This window comes from Oscarella lobularis, chromosome 17 (genome assembly GCF_947507565.1).
Source record: "Oscarella lobularis chromosome 17, ooOscLobu1.1, whole genome shotgun sequence".
In the NCBI taxonomy this organism is placed as follows: Eukaryota; Metazoa; Porifera; class Homoscleromorpha; order Homosclerophorida; family Oscarellidae; genus Oscarella; species Oscarella lobularis.
Window position 1 is genome coordinate 1095743 of NC_089191.1, and position 22050 is coordinate 1117792.

General features: G+C 45.0%; 3 protein-coding genes and 2 long non-coding RNA genes across 7 annotated transcripts; 2 read left to right on the top strand and 3 right to left on the bottom strand.

The window, feature by feature from the left end:
* Nucleotides 1–19: 19 nt before the first annotated feature.
* On the bottom strand, nucleotides 20–9823 carry LOC136197217 (death-associated protein kinase 1-like). 2 transcript variants are annotated; one of them, XM_065986938.1, is made up of 23 exons: nucleotides 9715–9823; nucleotides 9559–9654; nucleotides 4995–5093; nucleotides 4844–4942; nucleotides 4691–4789; nucleotides 4522–4626; nucleotides 4366–4464; nucleotides 4043–4141; nucleotides 3880–3978; nucleotides 3760–3820; nucleotides 3637–3707; nucleotides 3435–3584; nucleotides 3256–3372; nucleotides 3138–3200; nucleotides 2470–3090; nucleotides 2275–2405; nucleotides 2147–2225; nucleotides 1957–2085; nucleotides 813–1913; nucleotides 726–750; nucleotides 590–675; nucleotides 519–531; nucleotides 20–470 (listed from the first exon to the last, which is right to left on the bottom strand). In XM_065986938.1, the coding sequence occupies exons 1-23, from the start codon at nucleotides 9805–9807 to the stop codon at nucleotides 184–186; spliced, it is 3822 nt and encodes a 1273-aa protein (XP_065843010.1). In that variant the 5' UTR covers nucleotides 9808–9823; the 3' UTR covers nucleotides 20–183. The 2 variants fall into 2 exon arrangements, with proteins under 2 accessions (XP_065843010.1, XP_065843009.1); XM_065986937.1 differs by having other exon boundaries at nucleotides 3637–3716.
* LOC136197227 (uncharacterized) lies at nucleotides 5131–6313 on the top strand. Of its 2 annotated transcripts, none has more exons than XR_010672487.1 (4): nucleotides 5131–5384; nucleotides 5454–5681; nucleotides 5780–5865; nucleotides 5911–6313. It is a non-coding gene; the product is annotated as an uncharacterized lncRNA (long non-coding RNA). The 2 variants fall into 2 exon arrangements; XR_010672486.1 differs by having other exon boundaries at nucleotides 5134–5384; nucleotides 5780–5850.
* Nucleotides 8539–9543, bottom strand: LOC136197228 (uncharacterized). The gene is made up of 2 exons (XR_010672488.1): nucleotides 9149–9543; nucleotides 8539–9081 (listed from the first exon to the last, which is right to left on the bottom strand). It is a non-coding gene; the product is annotated as an uncharacterized lncRNA (long non-coding RNA).
* Nucleotides 9824–10812: 989 nt separating the features above from the next.
* Nucleotides 10813–13525, top strand: LOC136197221 (uncharacterized). Its single transcript, XM_065986943.1, has 10 exons — nucleotides 10813–11345; nucleotides 11563–11628; nucleotides 11686–11858; nucleotides 11915–11997; nucleotides 12059–12214; nucleotides 12274–12499; nucleotides 12555–12773; nucleotides 12822–12910; nucleotides 12966–13078; nucleotides 13143–13525. Exons 1-10 carry the CDS (start codon nucleotides 10881–10883, stop codon nucleotides 13440–13442), a joined length of 1890 nt encoding a protein of 629 aa, XP_065843015.1. The 5' UTR covers nucleotides 10813–10880; the 3' UTR covers nucleotides 13443–13525.
* A 5059-nt stretch (nucleotides 13526–18584) lies between these two features.
* LOC136197222 (ficolin-2-like) lies at nucleotides 18585–20656 on the bottom strand. The gene is made up of 7 exons (XM_065986944.1): nucleotides 20551–20656; nucleotides 20373–20496; nucleotides 20179–20316; nucleotides 20073–20117; nucleotides 19500–20009; nucleotides 19397–19451; nucleotides 18585–19348 (listed from the first exon to the last, which is right to left on the bottom strand). Exons 2-7 carry the CDS (start codon nucleotides 20430–20432, stop codon nucleotides 18696–18698), a joined length of 1461 nt encoding a protein of 486 aa, XP_065843016.1. The 5' UTR covers nucleotides 20433–20496; nucleotides 20551–20656; the 3' UTR covers nucleotides 18585–18695.
* Nucleotides 20657–22050: the final 1394 nt, after the last annotated feature.

Genomic DNA, 22050 nt, shown 5'->3' on the forward strand with positions numbered 1-22050 from the left:
TCAACTGTTTGACGTTCAACAAAGACAGATTTTATTGAAATGACTTTTCCCTGATAAAAATGCGTCCGAAATACATACAAAATAAACATTAAAAGAAAATAAGACAGCTAGAAAGACTTAGAGACTTCCTCTCCTTTACCAGATAAATGAAACGTAGCTTTGAGTAAAATATTGCACCACAAACTATTTAAGTTCAAACGCTTCTTCAATAGCTCGTTTTGAAATTCCTGCTCTATCAAAAGCCGTAAGTAACCTGCCAACGGTTGGAGGTTCTGCCGCATTCAACTTCCATCCCTCTATGACTTGCTGCAGGCGAGCAACAAGCGATGGCGTTGCCTCCCTTATTTCTTTCAGCTTCGAAGACCCGAGCCCCAAGTACACGCCAATTGTTTCCCAATGCGCAGATCCCACGCCAGCACACGAAACTAGCAAATCCGTAGTAACTGAGCTTTCAGGACTCGGAAAAGACCCTGCAACCAATGTTATATTTGTAACAAATTAATTAAAACTCTGCTAACCTTGTTTGGAATCCTGAATGAAAAATAAAATTAATTAAGTACAGAATGACACGAGAAGATTTAATAATTACCTTTTCTTTTGATGCGACCGCACCAAGGGAGCAGCCACTCACGGCTTTCTCCGCTAAGCACATTTGTTCTGAAAATGCCACAGCACCTAAACTTTAAAGCTTAATTAAAGCGTTTTCTTGCACTTAGCCATCACACCTGCAAGGGTAGCTTCAGTTTCTGTCTAAGAAAATAGCACGCAGCATATAAGCTTTTAATTGTTCAGAAATGTATGTATGTTCTTACATCGTCCTCAGGCAATAGGGACAGAAGGTTTGATAAAGTTTCGGTACCAATCAAGGCTTTTCGGAAATTTGGAACCGTCGCATCCAAACGTTTGGTCCATTCCAAAAGCAAACAATCGGCTTCAGGTTTTTCTAAATGAGAGGTGATAACAAGAGCCGTTGCTTTCTGCACTTCCAGTTTCGTCATCAAAGGAATTAATAACTCGGGTTTTCGATTCAACTCTCTAGTTATAGCAAGTTTAACGTCTCTTGGCAGTAGAGTATAGTGATCATCGGGAACAATTAATAAATCTCTTAGCAAATCGCTGTATAATTTGCCGTCCAGAACCATTTCAGCTACAGGGGGATCTTTTCTTTGAGCTCTTTCAATCTTTTCAACGCTGTATGTTGGCATTGGACCATCCATTTCTTTTAATCTTCCAGACGAAATATAGAATTTATCTGTCGTGATACCGCAGCTTCGTTCTTTCAAAACTTCTGAAACTTCAACTCGTAAATCCTCCAAAAGTCTCTTGCATTCGCCTTCCGATTGACTGGGTCCACGAACAATAATATCAATCGCTGTATCGCGACAACTCAGTTCAATCAGTCCTTCAACAACGCAGGACGATTGACCGGAAACCACCTTAGTTACCTTCAACCCACCTTTCCATATAATGGGCTCAGAGAATTTTTGTGAAGTAGATCCACGCGTTTGCAGAAGAGGCATGCTTCCAGGAGTAATAATATCGGTTCTTTCTTGACACTTGCAACGTATGCCTACGTCGACAGTTATAATTAGTCTATCGTCTCGCTTCCATACGTCCTTCAGGCGTTCCTCTTTCAGCAGCGATGGGAAACAAATCAGTTCCGGTTCATTTTCAACTTCGTAGCAAATTTCTAAATCTTTAAGAAGTGCCAATGCTTCTTGCACTGAAATGACTTTTTGATTGTGCTCTCTATTAAACCTTTCCAACACTTTTTCGATGTCGCGCACATTGACCTTTCCGTTTTCAACTCTTTCTAAGTACACAGGAAAGCTCTCAGGAGCAAAGATGGGTCCAATAATGCTTTGGCAAAACCAGTAGGGATCAAGTATAACTTGGCCCCTCACTAATATTATCTAAAGAAAACATTGAGATGAGGAAGCTAAAACAAAGCCTCACTTCTCCTATTCCATTTAGAAAACTAAGGAGTTGTTTCACAAGAGACTCGCTAATGGACTTCTCTAGGGCTTTTTCCGTTAAAGCCCAAAACAAACCAAAAGGAATGAAATGGCGATTTACTCTTGTCACCTTATTAAGAAAGAAATCGTACTCCAGAATATATACGCTGAACTTTAGCTACAGTATCTACCTGCTCTTCCGTCAAGTCATAGTCACTGAGTCTCTTGCCACGGAACAAGACTGTCATTATCATCATTCTTGCTTTGTTTCTATACAACAAATTAATTTTCCGCCATAAAGAAAGAGAAAAACTGCTACTTTAGTTCCGGAACAATCCCAGCAGCGACCAAATCCCTAAAGCCAACGTCCGATTGGCTCAATACTTTGATAAGTTTTGGCAGCAGATCGTCTACAACGGTTCCGACAACAGCTGGAATTTCTGCAGCTATCTATAAAGCAATCAATTGCGCAAACGTTTAAATTATAAAGCTACTGAGGTATATCTGCAATTACTTCAAGACAAGCTTGCTTCTCGTCCCCAATGTAGTCATTTAACTCGGTTGTGACATCACTTCTGCAGTTGTAAAAGAAAGCCTGCCTTGAAATGTCAAACCAATTATGGTAGAGCGTATCCAAATAGCTAATGAGATCTTGGAGGATCTTCTTTCCGTCCTTTTCTGCGAGTTTGTCGCGCCTGCTTCCGACAACGGCAACCTTTATTTTCTTTCCAGACCAAATTCCGCTCTTCACAAATGACAGCCAATAGCTGCATGTTTGCCGCAAATCATTTTCAGTTACGTCAACAACGAGCAGAAATATGGTCGTTTCTGCTGAAAAAAATAAACTGTGAATTTTATGGAATTCTCTTTGGCCAGCAAAATCGCAAAAAAGTACTTCACCAGCTCCGTGAACGTTTGACTTCTGAAAATCAACACCTGCAGTTCGAGGTTCCTCAAAACCATCATCTACGGGGCTGCTAGGAAGGCGTTTCTCTGATGAACTTTCAGAACTTTTTTGCAAAAGCTTCATTAGTGTTGTTTTTCCGGCTTTCACTTTGCCTATTAAACATATTTTAATTCTTTTAGGCTTTGTTACTCCAAACTCCTTTTTCAGAGAATTCAAATGGCGCTCAGCCTAAAGAAAATAATTCATGCAAAGATGAGAGTAGGAGTTAAACTTGCCGAAGCCTTTCGCAAAACGTCTCTACATTTGCCATTTGCTAATTCATACGGCAGTTTTCCATCCTGAATATTAAAAATGATCTTTCACCATCCGTTCAGGGTAGTCAAAAAATATAACCTTATCTGGAACGTTCGGATCGGCTCCATGATCTAAGAAAAACTGCAGAAAATCCAGAACATCCTCATCAAAGTCCGTGGGTAATTGTTGCAGAGCTACAACGTGGAGAATGTTGCTCTGAAAATTTCAGCATGCAGTCAAACTCGTTAATAACCTCAAAAGTAGTAACGATGCCATACCTTTTTTATAAAATTTTGGGTCGTAATAGCGCACCCACACTTCACTAATAATTGAGCCAACTGTATAGTCGTTGTATCAGAACGTCCAATTATTGGAGAAGCGAGTGCAATGGCATCGTCCAGGAGACAAGAAAATGGTGTAGAGTCGTACTAAAAGTACCCTCTCAGCAATTAGCATTCAAATGCTAATAGACATTCAAACCTCAGACTTTACATTGACTTCGCATTCGTTTTCAATCAAAAGTTTAGCAATTCTTAAATAGCTTTGACGCTCTAGAAAATCTGTAGGATTAAAACAACTAGACAATGTTTAGAGTAATATTACTTGCTGCATTCTGAGATCTCGGCATGTAAAGACAAACAAAATGAAGAGCACATTCTCTCCGCTGAAAGCAGCATGTTTTACAAATAGAATATTTCTGCTTTGTCGCAGAGTGAATCTTGCCTTGCTCAGAACTTTTACGCGACAGCCCCTTTGAATCAAAAGCTTCGCAGTCTCGAAACACCCAGCTTTACAGGCGGCTAAAAGAGGAGTTAGCCCGTTCTAGACAGAAATTAACATTCCTTTATTTAATTAATTAAAAATAAAAATAAAGGTTCTCCTTTACCTGATCAGTTACTTCCAAATCAGCACCTTTAGTAATCAAAAAGTTGGCCATTTCCTCAATGTTACTTTTACACGCAAGATGCAAACAGCTTTCACCAGTCTAAATCAAAATAACATTCTTACGGTCATCTCAAGTCATAGTAAGCAGTAAATACAAAGGAAATTTAGAAAAGAAAATTACTGTTGCTCTGTATAGAATTTGTTGTCAAGATACATGCACATACGTATACTGAAGCTCTCAAATTGGTGTACAAGTTGTCGTTTATCTTTGGTTAGAACTATTTTTCCTTTCTTTCCGTTATACATACAAATATCACTTCTTGCCTTTGTTAACTCCGTAAGTGAAGACCCTTGCTTGGCCAATTCTTGAACTAAAGATAGAAAACCACCATGACAAGCAGCCGCAATAAGAGAAACTCCGTCCTAAAGTAATGTATATACTTTATACAATCTTCGGGCGTTTATATCAGTAGCTAGTACTTTGTTCACTTGATGAATATCAAATACACGCTTTGAATCAAGCATGGATTGTACTATTTTTGATTGCCGCTTGTAACAGGCCAAGCTAAAAGCAGTGTTGCCGTCCTGATTAATCAATTAAAAACGTATAGATTAACTCTACAATAATTATGAGTCCGTTGCAGTCTACCTTGTCTTTGATATTTATAGAGCAACCACAGTCTAGAAAGAGCTTTGCTAGTAAATGAGATCCTATTTCTACTGCTATCCGTAAGGGAGTTTTGCCATCCTATATAAAAAAACGACTCTCGAAAGAAGTCAGTAATTGCAGCTCACTCCTGACCTCATTTTCGGCATCAACTAGAGCTCCGTGATCAAGCAATATAGAAGAGATCTCAAGAGAATTTTCACGAGCTGCCTCGTGAAGTGCTGTATTTCCGTTCTAGAAACCTAGTCCTATACACTGCGTGCCCTGGTCTTCTATTGGTGCGCACCAAATCTCGAGCAGCAACAATGCTTCCTTTTCCAATCAAAAACTTGACTGCAGTTATGGATTTACAAGCAGCCATAAGAGGTGTTCTCTTATACGGCATCTAAGCAAAATTATGTATACAGCTGAATAGTTAAGGTGGCAAGGGGGGTGTGGCTAATATTATCCGGGTTGAATCTTTCGAATCCCACGCTACTTTCTAATTTATGCACGCGTCGTCTTCGATGACGCTGAAGTGCGTATCATGATATCAATGATGTAACTAATGGGTGCCTCGCGAGCGAAGTGCTGCGATTCTCTCAGGAACAACGCGCATCTTTCGGCGACCGTACCGATCTTCGATCGATCTCTTGAGACGGCGGCTTCTCGCTCGAGGAAGAAAGGAACCCCGAATGTAATCATCGAAGACTTTTCTGTGATCTAGTGATGTAAGTACCCTTCTTCGCGGTCTTACTTTCGATAGAACCGACGACATTGTGTTTATCGAGCTACTTTCTAACGGAAACAACGAATTTCGAAGGAGCCAGCGGCAAACATCTAGAGAAATCGATTCACTAGATCACGGGTGAGTGCGTAAAGACCTCAAATCCGCTCCTTCTCGTTTTCTCTTGAAGTAGAGAACATCGGGAATTTCGCCGTTGAAGTCACGGGATCATACGAAATCGCTATCGTGAAAAAACCGTTCGCGAAGGTACGTCTCGAGGTTATCGCTCATTTCTCCCGAAATGCTACCCCAGCGACGATTGTAGTGCCCTCTTGCGGCCCTTTTGCAGCTGTTTCTCTTGTTAGGAGCCTCGAAGGAACGAAGCTAACGGTTCCATGACGAATTTCAATGAGTGGGCGTGGCAGTGCTAGAGCGTGTCAGCAGCATATATGTACTTTTTTTCGAGGAATGAACTTCTAAACATAATATTCTTCAGGGTCATACACAAGTTCTCTGACGTCGTAATCGCAAGCCATGCTTTCGCATGCCATGCTTTCCACTAACCTAACGGAAGGCGTACGTGATCGTGACGGAAGAACCCTTCGCTCTGCTGGACTGTCGTCAGGTTCGTCCAATGTATTTCCTTGCTTTCGTTTGGTGGCTTTCTTTTTTTCTCTGCTAGCGCTTGGCCTCTCAGGCTCCTCGTCGACGCCGCCGAACGCTCCAGCTTCATACGTCACTCCCTCTGCCGTCTCCTGGGTGTCCTTGACTCTTCTTTTATCGCCTCTCTTCATTTGTCTGTTCCTCTTCCACCACTCCTTTCCTCTCATTGTCTGATGGTACTCTCTTTCCTAAATATCAGTGTAATTTAGTTAATAAATACATTCTGTGTCACCTCATCTATTGACTGGCAAATTCTAAACGAATGCTTTCCGATGTCCAAATCCAACACGGAAATAAGCCTGCGAAAGGCTATAGTTCCGTGATTATAATACGAAGCTGCCAGTTTTGCGGCAACGCTGAGAGGAAGTTTTCCTCTAAATTTCTCCTTTGGAGCAAATGTCCACAGGACACTGTGGAAGGACTCGTTCTATATAAGACAATGAGAAACAGCGGTTTTTGAATGGTATTTTACCGCATTTTGGGTGTTTCCTTCTTCACATCTCTGTAGTAGATCCCTGTCGGAAAGCTGATCGAAGATGTCTTTCAAGGCGTGAAGGAAGACGTGTGGGAGTTTGGCGCTCGCCTCCGGATTGTATTTTGTGACGTAGCCGGGCTCGTCGGCATTGGCTCTGTCTGCTTGCCACTTACACCACGACTCGGCCCCAACAGGACAGAACCGGTGACGGTCCTCTTCCGTTTTGGGGCACAAGTCGTGGTTGTAGTGCAAGACTTTACGCCCTTCACCCGCTAATGCCGCCGCCTTTCCTCCCCATTCCTTAATTTTCTCCTCATTTCCGCATAGTTGGGTCATGTGATGCAGAATGGCCTTCGTTTCGAGCACCATGCTTGCGGCGTCCCCGACGTTACGACGTATGGCGTACCCATAGTATTTCTGAATCCTTTACCGAAAGAAAATTTTCAAATAGAACAAACGCACTACTGTTACAGACCTGTCAATAACTTCGTCTGTCAAGCGATGTGCTCCGCCCACTCCTTTCCCGTCTTCACATATATAGCCTTTGTGTTCTTTTTTCCACTTGCGCAGCCGTCCTCCCATTCGCTTTTGTACATGGCCAATGCAGTCTTCTTTCTGCACGGGATGATCGACGCCGTAGACCTATAAAGCAATTAATAATGTTCCTGTGTATCAGAAGGGAAAATGAACCTGTGGCTTTGAGACGACATTGAAAGACTTAGAGTCCCCATCTCCTACAAATTTAGTGTACCTAAAGTAGGTTTAGGTTCTAAGATTAATCCATATCAGAATTACATTACCTCAATCGGTGTTTGTCTATGGATCGTTTCCACAAAAGAAGAGCGCCGTCTGCCTCCATAGCATTTGCCGATCGATTGAAGTTCTTTGTGCAGGAGGGAGCGTGGTTCTCAGCCCAGAGAGCATACTCAGGGCTGTCCTTATCCGGATTTTTTGCCGCCATCAAAGAGCAGCGTCGACAGAGGGTTGAATAGACGTTAAAGTCTATTATGGCCCCTACGTCATGAAGAATGACCGCTTGCAGGCCATAGTGGGACGAGTGCCCCCTTTTCGACCATGTACCGTCGAAAGACACCCGTACGTCGTCGATTCCTTCTCCGTCGCCTAATTCCTTCTTACGTCGGTAGTGTGAAACGGCAGCTATTGCGGACTCACTGAAAACCTGAAGGAGAAGTATAGCTAGATTCTCACAGAACTATTTAACATACCCCTGTGAGAGCTGAATTTATTTTATTGACGTGACACTCCCAGCTGTCAGGGAGCGATGGAGGCGGCATGTTGAAAACGGCAGAAAATTTAACAAGCTCTTGACGGCTAAAAAAGACTGAACAAAGACTGAACAATGTTTTGTCTCTTCCCGGAAATAACCTGGATCCCATAACGGCACTAGCAACTGCGGCTCGCCTGTTCACCTCGAAGCTGTTTCCCGCCGATTCGCATTTTTTCGAAGACTGAAAGTTAGTAGTCGCCCGGCACGACCGGCAATAGAAGCGAAGCGCTGACGACCATCCTTTTCTCTGACTTTCGTCCTCAGCGAATGTGAGTCGATCGCTCTTGCACGCCTTGCAGACGAAAGCAGATTTTATGACGGCGAAGAGGTGCTCCAAATCGATTAGACGATATCCTTCCGGCGTTTCCTGAAACGACGGAGGTGCCAGTGTAAGAGCGTGCCATTCGTCAGGAGGCGAAGCGAATTTTCTTCCATCCTCTTCGGCCTCTTGCTGTCTCTGCGCTTCCTTCTGCCTTTTCACATGCGCCGGAGTTCCTGCAAATCGCCGCTTTTTTGACACAGTCGCCATATTCTGAAAAAGAATATTCTAGAAATATCGACCCAGCATCCCTATGTCACCCAGAAAGACGAACGCACCTCCTTTTCCCAAGAAACCGCGTGAATCTCTGAGTGCACCTGACCGATTGCGCGCTGCTCAAGCAACCCGGACTATCTATTTCGCGCCGAGACAAGACAAGTATGCAGCAATAAATGATACATTACTAATTAGAAAGAACAAAAAACCGCAGACCAGAATCTGTTCATCCGTTCGATCGCAATCATGGCTGCAGCTGAAAACGAAACGCTCGCTGCTTTTGAAGCGGCATGCCACGAAGCGGGGTAAGATAGCGAGTACCAACACCATTGAGGTGCAAACAAGCCATGCTTCACAGCTATGAGCTGCCCGCTAAGCTGAAGACGCTGCTGACAGCGACGCTGTCAGCAGCGTCGATGAAGAAAAGGGCCGGCCGGCCCGAATCCCACCGAGAGAGACGCGCGCGCGCTTATTTGGCGCTGAAAAATGCTCTGTGGGTGAGTCGATTACCATCAATCAATCGATCGATTGATTCATCCATCGAACGCGATAGACATGCCCTTATTTTAGTATGGCGCCGGGCTAGGGCGCGACAAAGTCGCCGGGGGGCCGTTCTCCAAGAGCGGGCCAACGTATTGTTGGCCCGAAGCTCTGAAGACGGTCCTTCGGGGGCTATACCCCGAAGACGTGCAGAATCGCTCCGATCCTGGCGCACGAGGACCAGCGACGAGCGACGTAGGCACTCTAGCCATTTTAAAAAACGTTTTACTTACCTTTTCTCAGAGGCCGATCGTCAACGTCGAACTCGGCGAGATCCTACGATCGTTCGACGCGAAGGAGGTCGTCGCGGCCAAAAGAAGCCGCAAAATATAAACAAAGATACTCTATTCTTCTATTTACTCTTCATATTTACTCTCCATTACCTCAAATAAAGACGATCCATACAAAAAAACGCCGAAAACGACCACTTTCTTCTTGGTAACGCGCGCTACTTTGTGACCGCTACTCGAAATACCGGACGTTCCACGCATTCCACCAGGGCAATGGACTAAACTTATTCACAAATAAGCTCGTCACACATGAACACTTTTTTCAGCGTAATTAATATTTTAGACATTTTTGAGCCCTCTTTACCCCTCTTGCCACCTTAACCAAAAACAAATATCTAGATCTGCAAGCTTACAGCTTGAACATTGACGGACGCCCCACTGCTGATCATCAATTCTGCAACCTCCACGTTGCCACGAGAGAGCGCGTAAAGCAATTGCTTAACTTCAAGCTACAGAAAAAAGAAAAATTACGGCAAGAGGACGAGTCGCGTCTTTCCCCCGGCGTTTACCGAGTCAGGTTTCCAGTCTAACTCATGACCACGAAGAAACAGCTGCAAATCACTTAAAGATCCTTTCAAAGCATTAGAAACGGCTCCCTCCATTAGAGACTCCACCCTCTGTATACTGGAACTTCTTGAGACTTTGATTTCAACGATGGGCGATCTCCACACGATCGCGATCTCCACACGATCGTGATCTCCACTCGTTTTCGCGGCTCAGACCATGCTCAGACGAACGCTCATGCAGTCTGCGACGACGGGCGGAAGCGGCAAATAGCATTGGACATCAAGCTTTCATGCGGGTGCACACCTATGTACTTTCCGGATAGGGTGCCAAGTTGCCAACGCTTAGAGACGAGGGCAATGAACAAATCGGTTGATAAATTTTAACTCAACGAGGATGCCGTGAAACCCTGCGTCGTCTACAACAATGCCCACCAGCTCAGTCTTTTCGTGAAGCCTTTAATTAATCTAATTAACCGAGTTTTTAATCGTCACATTAATTAAGGAATGAAAAAGCACTTCTACTAAAACTCTTTCCCGCCTTCACGGGTTCAACGTTGTCTAGTAATAATGTGTGCAGGGAAGAAAATCGCTTTCCCGCCCCCGTGCCGCGGCACTACATTCCTTGAAGCAGCAATCATCGAGGAAAGAGATTCGGAGCTCCATCAAGACAGTCACTCGAGTAAGAAACGTCGTTAGGCTGCTTGTTCAATAACCCTGCATGAAGAGACTGACGCTGCATCATTCACTGCAACTTCCGAAGGGAATTCAAATTAAAACGGTTTGGCTTTACGCGAATATTGAAATGGACGAAAACGCTTATTGACGTCAGGAGGGTTCTTTGGGCAGCTTACGAGCTGCGAGCTTGTGAAAGAACAATATACATAGAAATTTTTACGTCCCTCTCACATTTGAACATTGCTCATGTTGAATCCCTTAGAATCTTAATCAGTGATGGTCATAAAGGGGAGGATCTACAATCTGCTGTTAGGATACCTGTGACTGTCCCACGCCCACAGCAGAGATTAATCTCTGCCCACAGTACCAAAATGAAGGAATTTCAGGAATGTACATGTATGATAATGGAGCATGCGCATACCGCTTAACAAGGTCAAAGGTCGTTAGGACCAACGCCCAAATCCAGCGCAACATTCCGTCGCGAACTCTGACCAATGCCGCGCTGGCACATCCTCTACCTCTGCCTCTGCCTACACATTTCCACAGCCCACGACTCAGATTCGTGGGTGGGCGGCGCAGGAATCGTACACAAACGCAGTGAACCACAGATCAGAATTTCGCGCCGAAGCGTCGCAAGCAATGTAACGGGCACTTTCACGGTCAATCCGACGCAAATTCAAAATCAGGGAAAAGCGAATCTAACGTGGTCCTTTTCCAATCTGCTTTCGGGAACGAGCTTCGTTGCGGTCTACTGCCCTCACACTGCGTCCGACGACGATTCCCTCGATCATTTCTTCGTTGACAGTGTTGCGACGACTAGGATTGTCGGACCGCTTGTTAACATGCGCTGCAATTTTCAGTTTCGCTTGTTCTACAACGAAAGCGTCAAGTTGGCAACGAGCGAAAATCTGACTTTTGTGAACGGGCCGTATGAGCCTCTTCAAGGGCATCTTTCTTTGGTACGTAATTGAAGCCTGTATAGCTAGTACGCGTTCACGTTCTTTGAGCTAATTTGGGAGAGGCGCACCGCCCAGGACGCGTACACCATGAACGCGCAAATTACCTCGTGCATACACGCCTTCGACGTGCAAATTAAAGGACTTTTAGGGCGCGGGGCGGGGCGGGGGCTGTTACATCCTGCCTTACGACAATCTTGTGACAATCTTGAATCTTTAGACAAACAAAGAAAGCGAAATGAGAGTCATGTGGATATCTGGTTCACAAAATTATTCGTCTGTGCAGGTATGATACAGTCTAGAGTAATCGGTGAGATTAATTAATCTGCGTTCTATGCCACAGTACGAACTTACGGATGGATCTGCTCGAATCGAGGTCAACGGCAATTCGACTACCTATAAAGCCAGTGACCTGTGCCACGCACCGGCTACGCAAATAAGCGCCAAGTTTTTTCGCGATCCGGGATTTATTCACGACGTGCTTCTCACGAACCTCCAGCCAAGAACGCAACACAGGTATGTGTTATGAACCCCTGACGCCACGTTTCCGCAGTACTGTTCACTTCTTTTAGGTACAGATTCGGTGGCGGTAGTCACTGGTCGTCGTGGCACACTTTCACATCAGCTCCAAAAGCTGGCAATGCATCTGATCAAGGTAGAAGAATCTGCTTCTTTTTGAGATTGTATACACGTATATACATGGTCGCACTTTATAGTGCATCTTTTCGTCTTTGGCGATATGGGAGAATTCAGGCCGCCGTCCGGGGCGCCTTTGGGTGGTCGCGGATACACGACGATGGAACTGATTGAAAGAGACTTAGAAGCGGCGGACGCTTTCTACGAGCTCTTTCTTGTCATAGGAGATGTTTCATGTACAGTATATCTGTCTGCGTCCTAGGTTAGGTCTTGATCAAGTCTTCTGTCTATATAGATGCTGACGGTGAAGCGTACAAATGGGAGCAGACGGGCTCTCTCATAGAACCGACGTCTTTGCGTTTGCCCTATCACGTTGGCGTTGGGAATCACGAGTACGATCACCAATCGCGAAGCAAAAACGATCCGAGCGGAATTAGCACTCCGTTTAAACCTTCGTGGGGCAACTACAAAAACGATTCGGGCGGCGAATGCGGAGTGCCCGCCTTCAAGCGCTTCCACATGTAAGAACGCAATGTATATACAAATTTGCTCTCCTAGTGTAACAACTTACAATAGGCCTGATAACGGAAACAGCCTGTTCTGGTATAGTCACGACTATGCGAATACACACTTTACGTGGATTTCCACCGAGCATGATTTCACGCCTGGGTCACGTCAATACAAGTGGCTTGAAAACGACCTTGCCTCCGTTAATCGATCACGCACGCCGTGGCTGATCGTTCTGGGACATCGTCCTATGTACTGCTCTGGGATTCAGAAAACCGATGGCAACGCGTTAGAACAATCAGCCTATTGAATTTGTGTTTTAGTCCTTTTTGATAGAAAAGTGCAAATTGGACAGCGAGATGCCTACGAGTCTCTTCTGCATAAGTACAAAGTCGATTTGTTTATGGCAGGTCACTACCACGTTTGTAAGTTTGTTATGAAACTATCTATCTATCTATGATTAGCATGATGCTTCTTTAGACGAGCTGACGTGTCCGGTGTACAATGGAAGTTGCATGGGAACCCTAGCTAATCCTCGTTCGACTGTTCACGTAGTTATTGGCACAGCCGGTGCCAACGACAACGTCAAGAGTGTGAGTTCTTGAACTCTTACATACAGGCAAAAATAAAATAAAGTTGACTGATTTTGTCTTGCAGTGGCCCAGTCAAGACGCCAAGTGGAGTCTCAAGCACATTGACGGGTACGGCTATGGGCGAATGTTCATCGCTAACAGCACGCATCTTCGCCTGCAAATCGTTGGAAATACTGATGGAACAGTGCTGGATCAGAACTGGATTATATCGGATCACTCTTGGATGGAAGCGATCCCGAGTACGACTGGCGACACCGTGGCGCCGACTGGCGACACCGTGGCGCCGACTGGCGACGCTGTGAATGTGAAGGCATCGGTTCTTTTCTTGTTCATTTTGCTTGCTGTTGCGCGTTTCTTTGCTTAGAACTTTGACTTTGCTGCATTTCTCTCTTTGTGCGCTACGTTGCTGCCTCTCGATGTTAAAAGCTTGCTCTCTTTCGTCTCTTATCTATTCACTATTTGCATCGCATCAGGGGCCCCACTTTATAAAAAGAAACAGACACAAGTGAGAATCGATATAGAGAGTCGGACATCTAGAAATAAAGCATTTAGCCGACGAGAAGAGCAATGGCGGTCCGGAGTGGAATTTTTCATATTGGCGAATAGAACACGAAAAGTCTCACTGCGCAAATAGGCAAAAAGTTGGCCTAAAAGAAGCGAACAAAATTGCGATACCTACGACAGTAAGGAAGTGTTTTAATTAATAGGCAAGGATGTGCAGATATTGATTGGCTGACAGAGTGTTGACAGTCATAAACATCTCTACAAGTCAACTCTACTGATAACATTATGGAGAGATGCGTCAATTACCGACACATATTATTATGGAACACAAATTATTTAATTAATTAAGCCACTTTGGAACAAGGCTTCTTTCTATAGCTGCTTTTTCATTACAGGCTAAGATATGGGACATAACAGAAAAGGAGAGTCACGTTCATACTTCGGCTCTTCAGGGTCTATGACAACTCTAAGGCAAATGCAGTGATGCATAGAGTAAGGTGTCCAATGAGACAACCAGCATCATATCGAGTTTGGAGGAGAAATTGTCGAAGAAGAAAAATGGACGCGTACCGAAATATACACAGGCGTCACGTACGCTCCCTCGAAGGAGTTTTATGACGACGACGATCAAGGAGACGAATTGGGGAAGGTTACGGTTCAAACTCGATCACGTAAGACGTCTGTTTGGGCCGGAGAACTGAGACCGTTTCATTTCTGCAGAATTCAGGACGAAATTCTTGAGCTTCGGAGGCTTCTTGACGAGAGGTCTAATCAGGAAGACGCTTCGGTTATAGTGAAGGACGTGTACTACCTTGTAGCGTACAGTTTACCTTACGTCAGTAGCACCCCGTATAATAATAATAAGGAAATCGTCTTGAAGATTTTTAAAACTGTCTTGAAGATTTTAAAGTTCCCTTGACGTTTTGAAAATTGTCTTGACAATTTTTAAAATTGCTTTAACGATTTTTAAAATTGCCTTGACGATTTTTAAAATTGACTTGACAATTTTAAAAATATCCTTGACAATTTTAAAAATTGTTTTGACGATTTTTAAAATTGTCGTGACGATTTTAATACGGGAAATAGTTCCGTAAGAATAGGTAGTACACGTCCTTCACTATAACCGCTAAGGTCCCAGAAGGGAACCCCTCCTACTTAGCTAGCTATAGACAAACAGATCTTATTTTACAGGCCAATTTAGATGTCTCTTCGTTCAATTCGTTTGCCGGATTGCTCTGATTTTCGACGCTGCGGAATTTTGGCGAGGGAAAAGTAACGCACGCTATAGCGAAGAAGTCTCCTTAGACGTCTCCTCGTACAGCGTCCATCCCACGCAAGTCGACGGCCAGAAGAATGTTTTCGTTGAACAAGTACCTATTCTACGACTCGTTCGTGGTCGTGTCACGACGTCGCTTCGCAATGTGAGGAACTGTCCGATCGAGTCTATCGTCTGTACAAGATCTGATTTGCTCTTGATGCAGTCGATCGCTAATCCTCTAATCCTGAGAATCGGTCTCGTTTTGTTCTCAAATCGCCGTATCACACTCTGTTTATTGACGTCATTTTTCGTCAATATAGCGCTGCTTTTTCTCCGTGCGGATATCATTGAGAGCGTGTTGACAGTCATGTAGACACTCACGCATGCATGTAGACACTATTGTTGACAATTGAAACCACTCGTAGAGTAGATCTGAACATCTCTAAAACTCTACTGACTTCCTAACACTGTGGAGGGATGCTTCAATTACCGCTACATAATATTATAGAACACAAATTATACAAGCCATTTTTGGAACAAGGCTTCTTCTTAGCTGTTTTTCCATTACAGACTAAGATATTGGACAGAAACGCTCTAAAATGATTTGATGTAAAGTGAGTGACAACCTTGGTTAGTCGCACGTGAGTTTAGCAATCAAGATCGAGTACACCCTCGATCCTGCAGCTATAAGGGTGCTGGAATACAAGTATGAACAATGCCTTTGGCAAAAGATGAGCAGATCGCTCTGAAAGCGTACGTCATTTATTGCTCGACGTCAAACCGAAAGCAGTATACGAGGAACTCATCCTATAAAGCTAGCTGATTTAGTTATAGTTGTTGCGCTACTGCATGAAGAAATATGGGTATTCGCGCGATCACGGTCTTTGTAGTAATACAGCCATATAATTAGTTGTGGATAAAGTGGAGAACAAGAGAGTACGAGAAGCGCCTGACCTATATACAGCCATCCAAGAAGCAAAGGAGGCTCATGTCAAACAATTTGCCGTATAGGTACGACCGCGTTTCTGGGAGAAAGAATACGTCGTTCAAAAGATTGAAAGGCTCAAAAAATCAGTACCGGCCTAGCAGCAATCATAGCTCACATCATCGAAATCGCTGATCACACGAAGACCAAAGCGGATGTACATGCTAGGTTAGTATAGACCAAGGTCAGCCTCCAACTATAGTTGGATTTCATAGACTGCTATGTATTGCGCTGATATTCGCCTGGCTTCGCGTGCTCAAATTCGTGAGAGCGTTCGAAAGTCACGGCCCGTTCGTCGTCATACTGCAGCACATGGTTGCAGACGTCAGTCGCTTTGTCTTTCTACAGTATCGTATATATTCCTTACGGTGAGAGCGGAAGAACGAAGCGAGCAGAAGTCAATTAAACTTTAATAAAGCGGCCAGTTTGGGGTTTTTCGGTGACGGTCCGTCCCTCAGACTCGAGAGCTCTTTTCAGTCTCTATCGAATCACTTTCGTCGACGAGTACTTGTACAATGTATGAGTTAAGTAAAAAAACTTGGAGTGACTCGGTTTTTTCATAGGAAATGAGAGCTGAAGATTCTATAATGACAGATATTCTTGTGGGCACGTTTCTTGCTCTGGCTGCGTCTCAACTTGTTCATTGCACTCATTTCAGTCCAACCAAAGGTAGAACGACTGAAATGACTAAGGAAAGGGGTGCCACGCTCATACTTTGGCTCTTCAGGGTCTATGACAACTCTAAAGGCAAATAAATGCAGTGATGCAGAGAGTAAGGTGTAGACCACGTCTTCTTGCGTATGGACTTCTTCTATGGCCAGCATCATATTGAGTTTGGAAGGAGAAACTGTCGAAAAGAAATACACACGCGTCACGCTCCCTCGGAGGAGTTTTATGACGACGACGATCAAGAAGGAGACGAATTGAGGAAGGTTACAGTTCAAACTCACGTAAGCTAGAAGTCCAGCTCTTTGGGCCGCGGACGGTTTCATTTCTGATTCAGGATCTTCGGAGGCTTCCTGACGAGAGGTAGTCTAGTCGTTTCACAGAGAAGGGAACGCTGTAGGCAAACACATCCTACCGCACAGGCCACATTAGATCTCTCTTCGTGTATCTCGCTTGCCGGATTGCTCTGATTTTTGACGCTGCAAACAGTTGGGCCATGGGCAGGGGGGGTTGATCGTTAGCGCACTAGGCAGCCACGCCCTTTCTAAAAGTTCGTTTTTCTGCGCTTTACGATTCTTTCTGTGCCACCTAAACATAATGGTAAGTTTCTTTGGCCAATAGAAATGGTTCAAGATTAATTCCAATGCTTGCGTGCGCTTTTTGCGGGACTTCGTCGTCCGTGTCTAAAACAGCTCTGTGACCTTCGTTGCGTTTTGCTATGAGATTTTGGTTCATCGCAATCTTGGCTTTAGGCTTCCATAAGGCCTGCCATAGCTCGTGGCGCCGAATTTGCTCTGTCCTTTACGAACATTCGGTCCGCTTTAGGCGATGGCCTCAGCAAATGCTCTAAGCCGTGTTCGTTAGGCCAGCCCTGAGTGAGAGTGTCGCAGAGAGCTTAAGATCTTCCTCCTGCATCCAGGGCTTCCAAGCAAATAGTCTCTTTCTAAGTTCTTTGACGGGGGCGTGGTACGTCTCGAAGCTGCCTTGTAGCGCTTTCCGCAGTTTGACGCCGTTGTTTGGAAGACAGGGTGAAGCCGGTAGGCGTAAGTTCTACGCGATTACGCTTCATCCGCGCGACTCTAGCGGCAACCTGAGCTTCGATAGATGCCATATCGCCTACATTCTGTATGAAAAATGCAAAAGGAAAGGCGCCACGAGTCACGGCGTAAAGCGTCATGGTATAACGAAGCTGAATTCTCACGGAGATCTAAAAGCTTCAATGGAAATCGCGAGAACGGAGGCGTTTTTGCGGTTGGTTGTGTTCGATAGCAGACAAGTCTGTGGCCGACATCAGTGGCCACCTTGTCGACAACGATCACATACACGCACTAAAAATGATAGGCGACTGCGGAAAAACGTTCGCTTTTGGACGAGGTTACCGAAGCCTAGTGCGCTAACGATCAACTCCCCCTGGGCCTAGTCAGGTGACCTGACCCTTCACGTGACCCGAGGAGAAGGGTCAGGTCAAACGCCCTATGTCGAAGTGTTGCCGTAGGAATGCGGAAGCCCCAATTATCCACTTAGCTTGATTGTGACGTAATTGACCACACCGTCGACCAGCACACGATACATGGCTTTGGAGTTGTACATCTAGGCTGCGGCGAATGCACGTACGTGGAGATCGTCGACTTTTGAACCTTCGTCGACGCGCAGCGAGCTTGATATTTGGAAGGTAATCGTCGATCGTCGGGATAGACGTTTTCGATGAGAAGCTTCGCAGCTGAGAAGTCGATTGCTTTTTCTATCGCCGCGTTCGATAAAGGTCCCTTCTTTCGAGGCTCAGAGATCGCGTGCCAGCGAGTACTACGTAATTAATTTGATAACGACGTCACAGAGGTCTCGGCCTGTGATTGGGCCGCACTGTACAGTGCGGCGGCAACAGTTAGACATAGGGCGTTTGACCTGACCCTTCTCCCCGGGTCACGTGAAGGGTCAGGTCACCTGACTACCCTGGGCCATGGGCAAGGAAAAGTAGTGCACGCTAGAGCGGAGCTCAAAGATCAAATATATAAAACTAGCTAAAATTACCGTACCGCGACTCCATGCGGCTTCGAGGTGGTCCTACAAGAAGGTACCGTTGAGAGCAAAGCGACCAGCCTAAGCAAACTTTTACTATGCTAGACGTACATTCACATTTCAAAAATACCACAATTTCACAAACACAGTTCAGCACTGCCACAAAAATTCGATTCCTTTCATGAAATTCATGCTTTCCTGAATTTCATTTCCGAAAATAACAAAGACGACTTTGTCCAACTCGACCAGAGTATATACGTATAGCTAGAACCTTTCTGAAACAAACCGTTTAGGTTTGAAGAACCGCAGCTCGTATACCACCAACCACCACGCCTACTTGTAACAGCACAGTTACGACTGTATATATCGTTGTCTTCGTCTTTTGTAGAGAACTGCATTCCATTTAAACTTGTGAGTGAATTTCCAGCTGTTCCACGGTATCCGCTAACGCTTAGCCTGTACTTGGAACTTGAACTTCCCACAAAAAAGCTGCTATATTTGGCATATGCACCATTTCCTGAGTAAGTTTTCAGGTCAATTCTTAGTTCATTTTCACCATTGAACAGCAAGAGCTTGTAAAGCCGAGCCAAACCGAGCCAATAGTCACCTCTCAGATCACCAAATCCATTTTCATAATCGGTCCAACCGCGATCAAAATCAACTGACCCCTCCTTTCGCCGTTGAAAGACTGTCCAACCTCCGCCATCGGTTTCCATATCACAGTAAACAGACAACGACCCAACGCCAGTAAGGCTAATTCTAAAATTGCCACTGGAAAGGTGAGGCGATTTTTTATGAATACAAAGACAATCACAGCCAGAGCCTGGCTGGAGCTGACTTCCTATTACGCACGCTCAAAAACAATTAACTAGAACATTGCTTTTCTGACCCTCAAGAAGTTGCTCCAAAATTGATTTGACCTTGTCTACTGAGACAGTGCCCGTCTATCCAAAAGAACACTTATAAAAGAAATAAAACAAAACCAAAAATACCGGTCCTCTGTATCCAGGAGGGCCTCTGGAGCCCATTGAACCTGTTGCACCTCTGGGGCCCATTGAACCTGTTGCACCTCTGGGGCCCACTGGGCCTACCGCGCCTGCTGAACCGTTGTGTCCACTCTCACCTTTAGGACCCACTGGACCTGCTGAACCTTTGGGCCCGCTGTCACCTTTACGACCCACTGGACCCTCGGGACCCTCGGGACCCTCGGGACCCGCAGGACCAGCAGGACCAACAGGGCCCGGTGGACCCGGTGGACCCGGTGGACCCGGTGGACCCGGTGGACCCGGTGGACCCGGTGGACCCGGTGGACCCGATGGACCCTGTGGACCTGCTAGACCCGGTGGACTCGGTGGACTCGGTGGACCTGCTGGACCCGGTGGACCAATTGCACCCCGAGTTCCATTGAAACCAGAAACACCAGGAAAACCCGTATTTCCGGGAATACCAGGAGGCCCATCTTTTCCTGTCTTTCCCCTCGAGCCCTTTGGACCAAGCTTGCCCTATCATTCCAACAAAGCAATTAATGTATATATATTCTCACCCATTTGAATGAAGGAATAAACCTTCTTTCCTTTTTGCCCTCTATTTCCATTTTCGCCCGTAGGGCCCTAGAATACGCATACAAGTACATTTACCAGTCTATGCTTGTTTAGAAGAACGACAGCGTACAGGATTTCCCATTTGTCCTGGTGGGCCAGAAAAACCGGGCAGCCCAGGAGGCCCCGTTCTACCCGGTAAGCCTTGAGGCCCAACAGTTCCTGGATGGCCTCGAGGACATGTGATTTTATCGCAAACAGACGGCGGGGTCTACAGCATAAATGTAAAACTACCTAAATCCGATAATTTCCAAGCTTCCAGAATACCTGCGAAGACGTGTCGGTCATGCAGTAAACGAAGACAAAGAAAGGTAAGAAACTTCTCATTTTGTTTACTGAGTAGGTCACGTGAGCCAGTGTGAATTCCCGTAGACACCTCTCCGCTTGCTTACTAAAAGGGTTCGGTTTTAAGTTCTATTCGACCCCTGACCTCCTTTACTTATACTTTCAGCCTTCACGACGCGGGATCTCTCATGTGAACACTGTCTTGTACACAGTCACGTGACAGCGAGAGAGACAAGAATCGCGTTATATCCCGAGATGGAATCGGGTTAATATTCATTACTTCTACGTCATTTTAAGCGTGCGCTACTTCAAGTTCGCGCGTGCTGTTCGCGCGTGCTGTTGAAAGGGCGCATCCTCTTTCTTTGCCATGTTTCCTTGCACAAAGTGCGAAAAAACGTACAGCAGTCAGAAAGCTGTCAATCGCCATCGCCGGATAGCTCATGAGGAGGCAGCGTTTTGCAGCGGTCAATTTTGCTGCCCATTGGGATGTTCAATGCTGTCATTTCGTAGGGCTACTGATTTAGTTGCTCACACTAAAGAAAACCATGGTGACAATTTAGGTAACTTTCCTACAAAAAATAATTTTTTTTAAATTTTTAATGCATTAGGGGAGACTGTGGTACATTTTAAGAATACGAAAGATTTCAAGTGCTGGAAGGATGACGTCGAAAAGAAAAGCAGAGCAAAGTATGTGAAGAGTACTGGAAAAAGCCTGTCGACAAAAGGTTTTCGTTTTGACAAAACCTTTTTGCATTTTAATAACTTCGTCGTAATTAGGAAAAGACGCCGTCGAGTACTTCGTCTGCTGTAGAGACGGGACGGCAAAAACGAATACCTGGACTGCACGCAAAACAGCCGCAAAAAGGCCAGGAGCAGCATTACGTCCATCGAAGAAAATTGGAGGGACCTGTTTTGCAAGAATGCACGTGACGTATCATTCAGACAGTTCCGTATCTGTTTGGCACATTCCAACTCACTCCGGCCATGACAATAGAAAGGATCCCGTTTCTGTATTTCCGATCCCAGAGAATATCAAAGAAAACGTACGCCAGAAAGGATTGATCGGCATTCCCGTAGAAAGAATTATTAGAGGTCAGAGCAATGCACGCACTGTGGATAAAGAAATAACCTCAATTAACTGACGTAACATTTTAAGATATTCGACAAACCATTGGGCACCGAAGCAACCGAGGCGATTTTGAATCAAGCGCCAAACGAGAACACCTCATCACAAAACAAGACTGTAGAAATTACCTAAGAGAAATAAACAAAGTCGCTTCCGGAATATGTCATGACAACGACGCCCTGTCTCTTGACTTGATTGTTCAGCAATTGCGGAATGAACGTTACGATCCTACAACAATCTACAAACCTTACGGTGTAGAAAGTAGAGAGCTACCTCAAGTGCAAAAAGATGCATTTATTTTGGGTAAAAATCTACTACCTGTTTCTCGCTTTATTAGTTAATTAATTTCTGAATACAGGTTTGATGACCAGCACACAAAAGCATGCCTTAGAAGCGTTCGGAAATCGAATTATTTGCATGGACACTACGCACAAGACGACTCAGTACGCACAAATCAAGCTTCTGACCTTGATGGTTGCTGATGACTACGGAGAGGGTACAAGACGTTGACGTTCCTTTCATTTGTTGTTCATA

Coding starts and splice junctions, on each gene's coding strand:
- LOC136197221 (XM_065986943.1), top strand. CDS start 10,881: ATGCCGCGCTGGCACATCCTCTACCTCTGCCTCTGCCTACACATTTCC. Junction 11,629..11,685: donor AAAATTATTCGTCTGTGCAG/GTATGATACAGT, acceptor TCTATGCCACAG/TACGAACTTACGGATGGATC. Junction 12,215..12,273: donor TGTCATAGGAGATGTTTCAT/GTACAGTATATC, acceptor CTGTCTATATAG/ATGCTGACGGTGAAGCGTAC.
- LOC136197217 (XM_065986937.1), bottom strand. CDS start 9,807: ATGGAGGGAGCCGTTTCTAATGCTTTGAAAGGATCTTTAAGTGATTTG. Junction 4,465..4,521: donor ATATTCATCAAGTGAACAAA/GTACTAGCTACT, acceptor ACATTACTTTAG/GACGGAGTTTCTCTTATTGC. Junction 3,717..3,759: donor GAGATCTCAGAATGCAGCAA/GTAATATTACTC, acceptor TTAATCCTACAG/ATTTTCTAGAGCGTCAAAGC.
- LOC136197222 (XM_065986944.1), bottom strand. CDS start 20,432: ATGAGAAGTTTCTTACCTTTCTTTGTCTTCGTTTACTGCATGACCGAC. Junction 20,118..20,178: donor CAGGACAAATGGGAAATCCT/GTACGCTGTCGT, acceptor TGCGTATTCTAG/GGCCCTACGGGCGAAAATGG. Junction 19,349..19,396: donor TTTGGAGCAACTTCTTGAGG/GTCAGAAAAGCA, acceptor CGTGCGTAATAG/GAAGTCAGCTCCAGCCAGGC.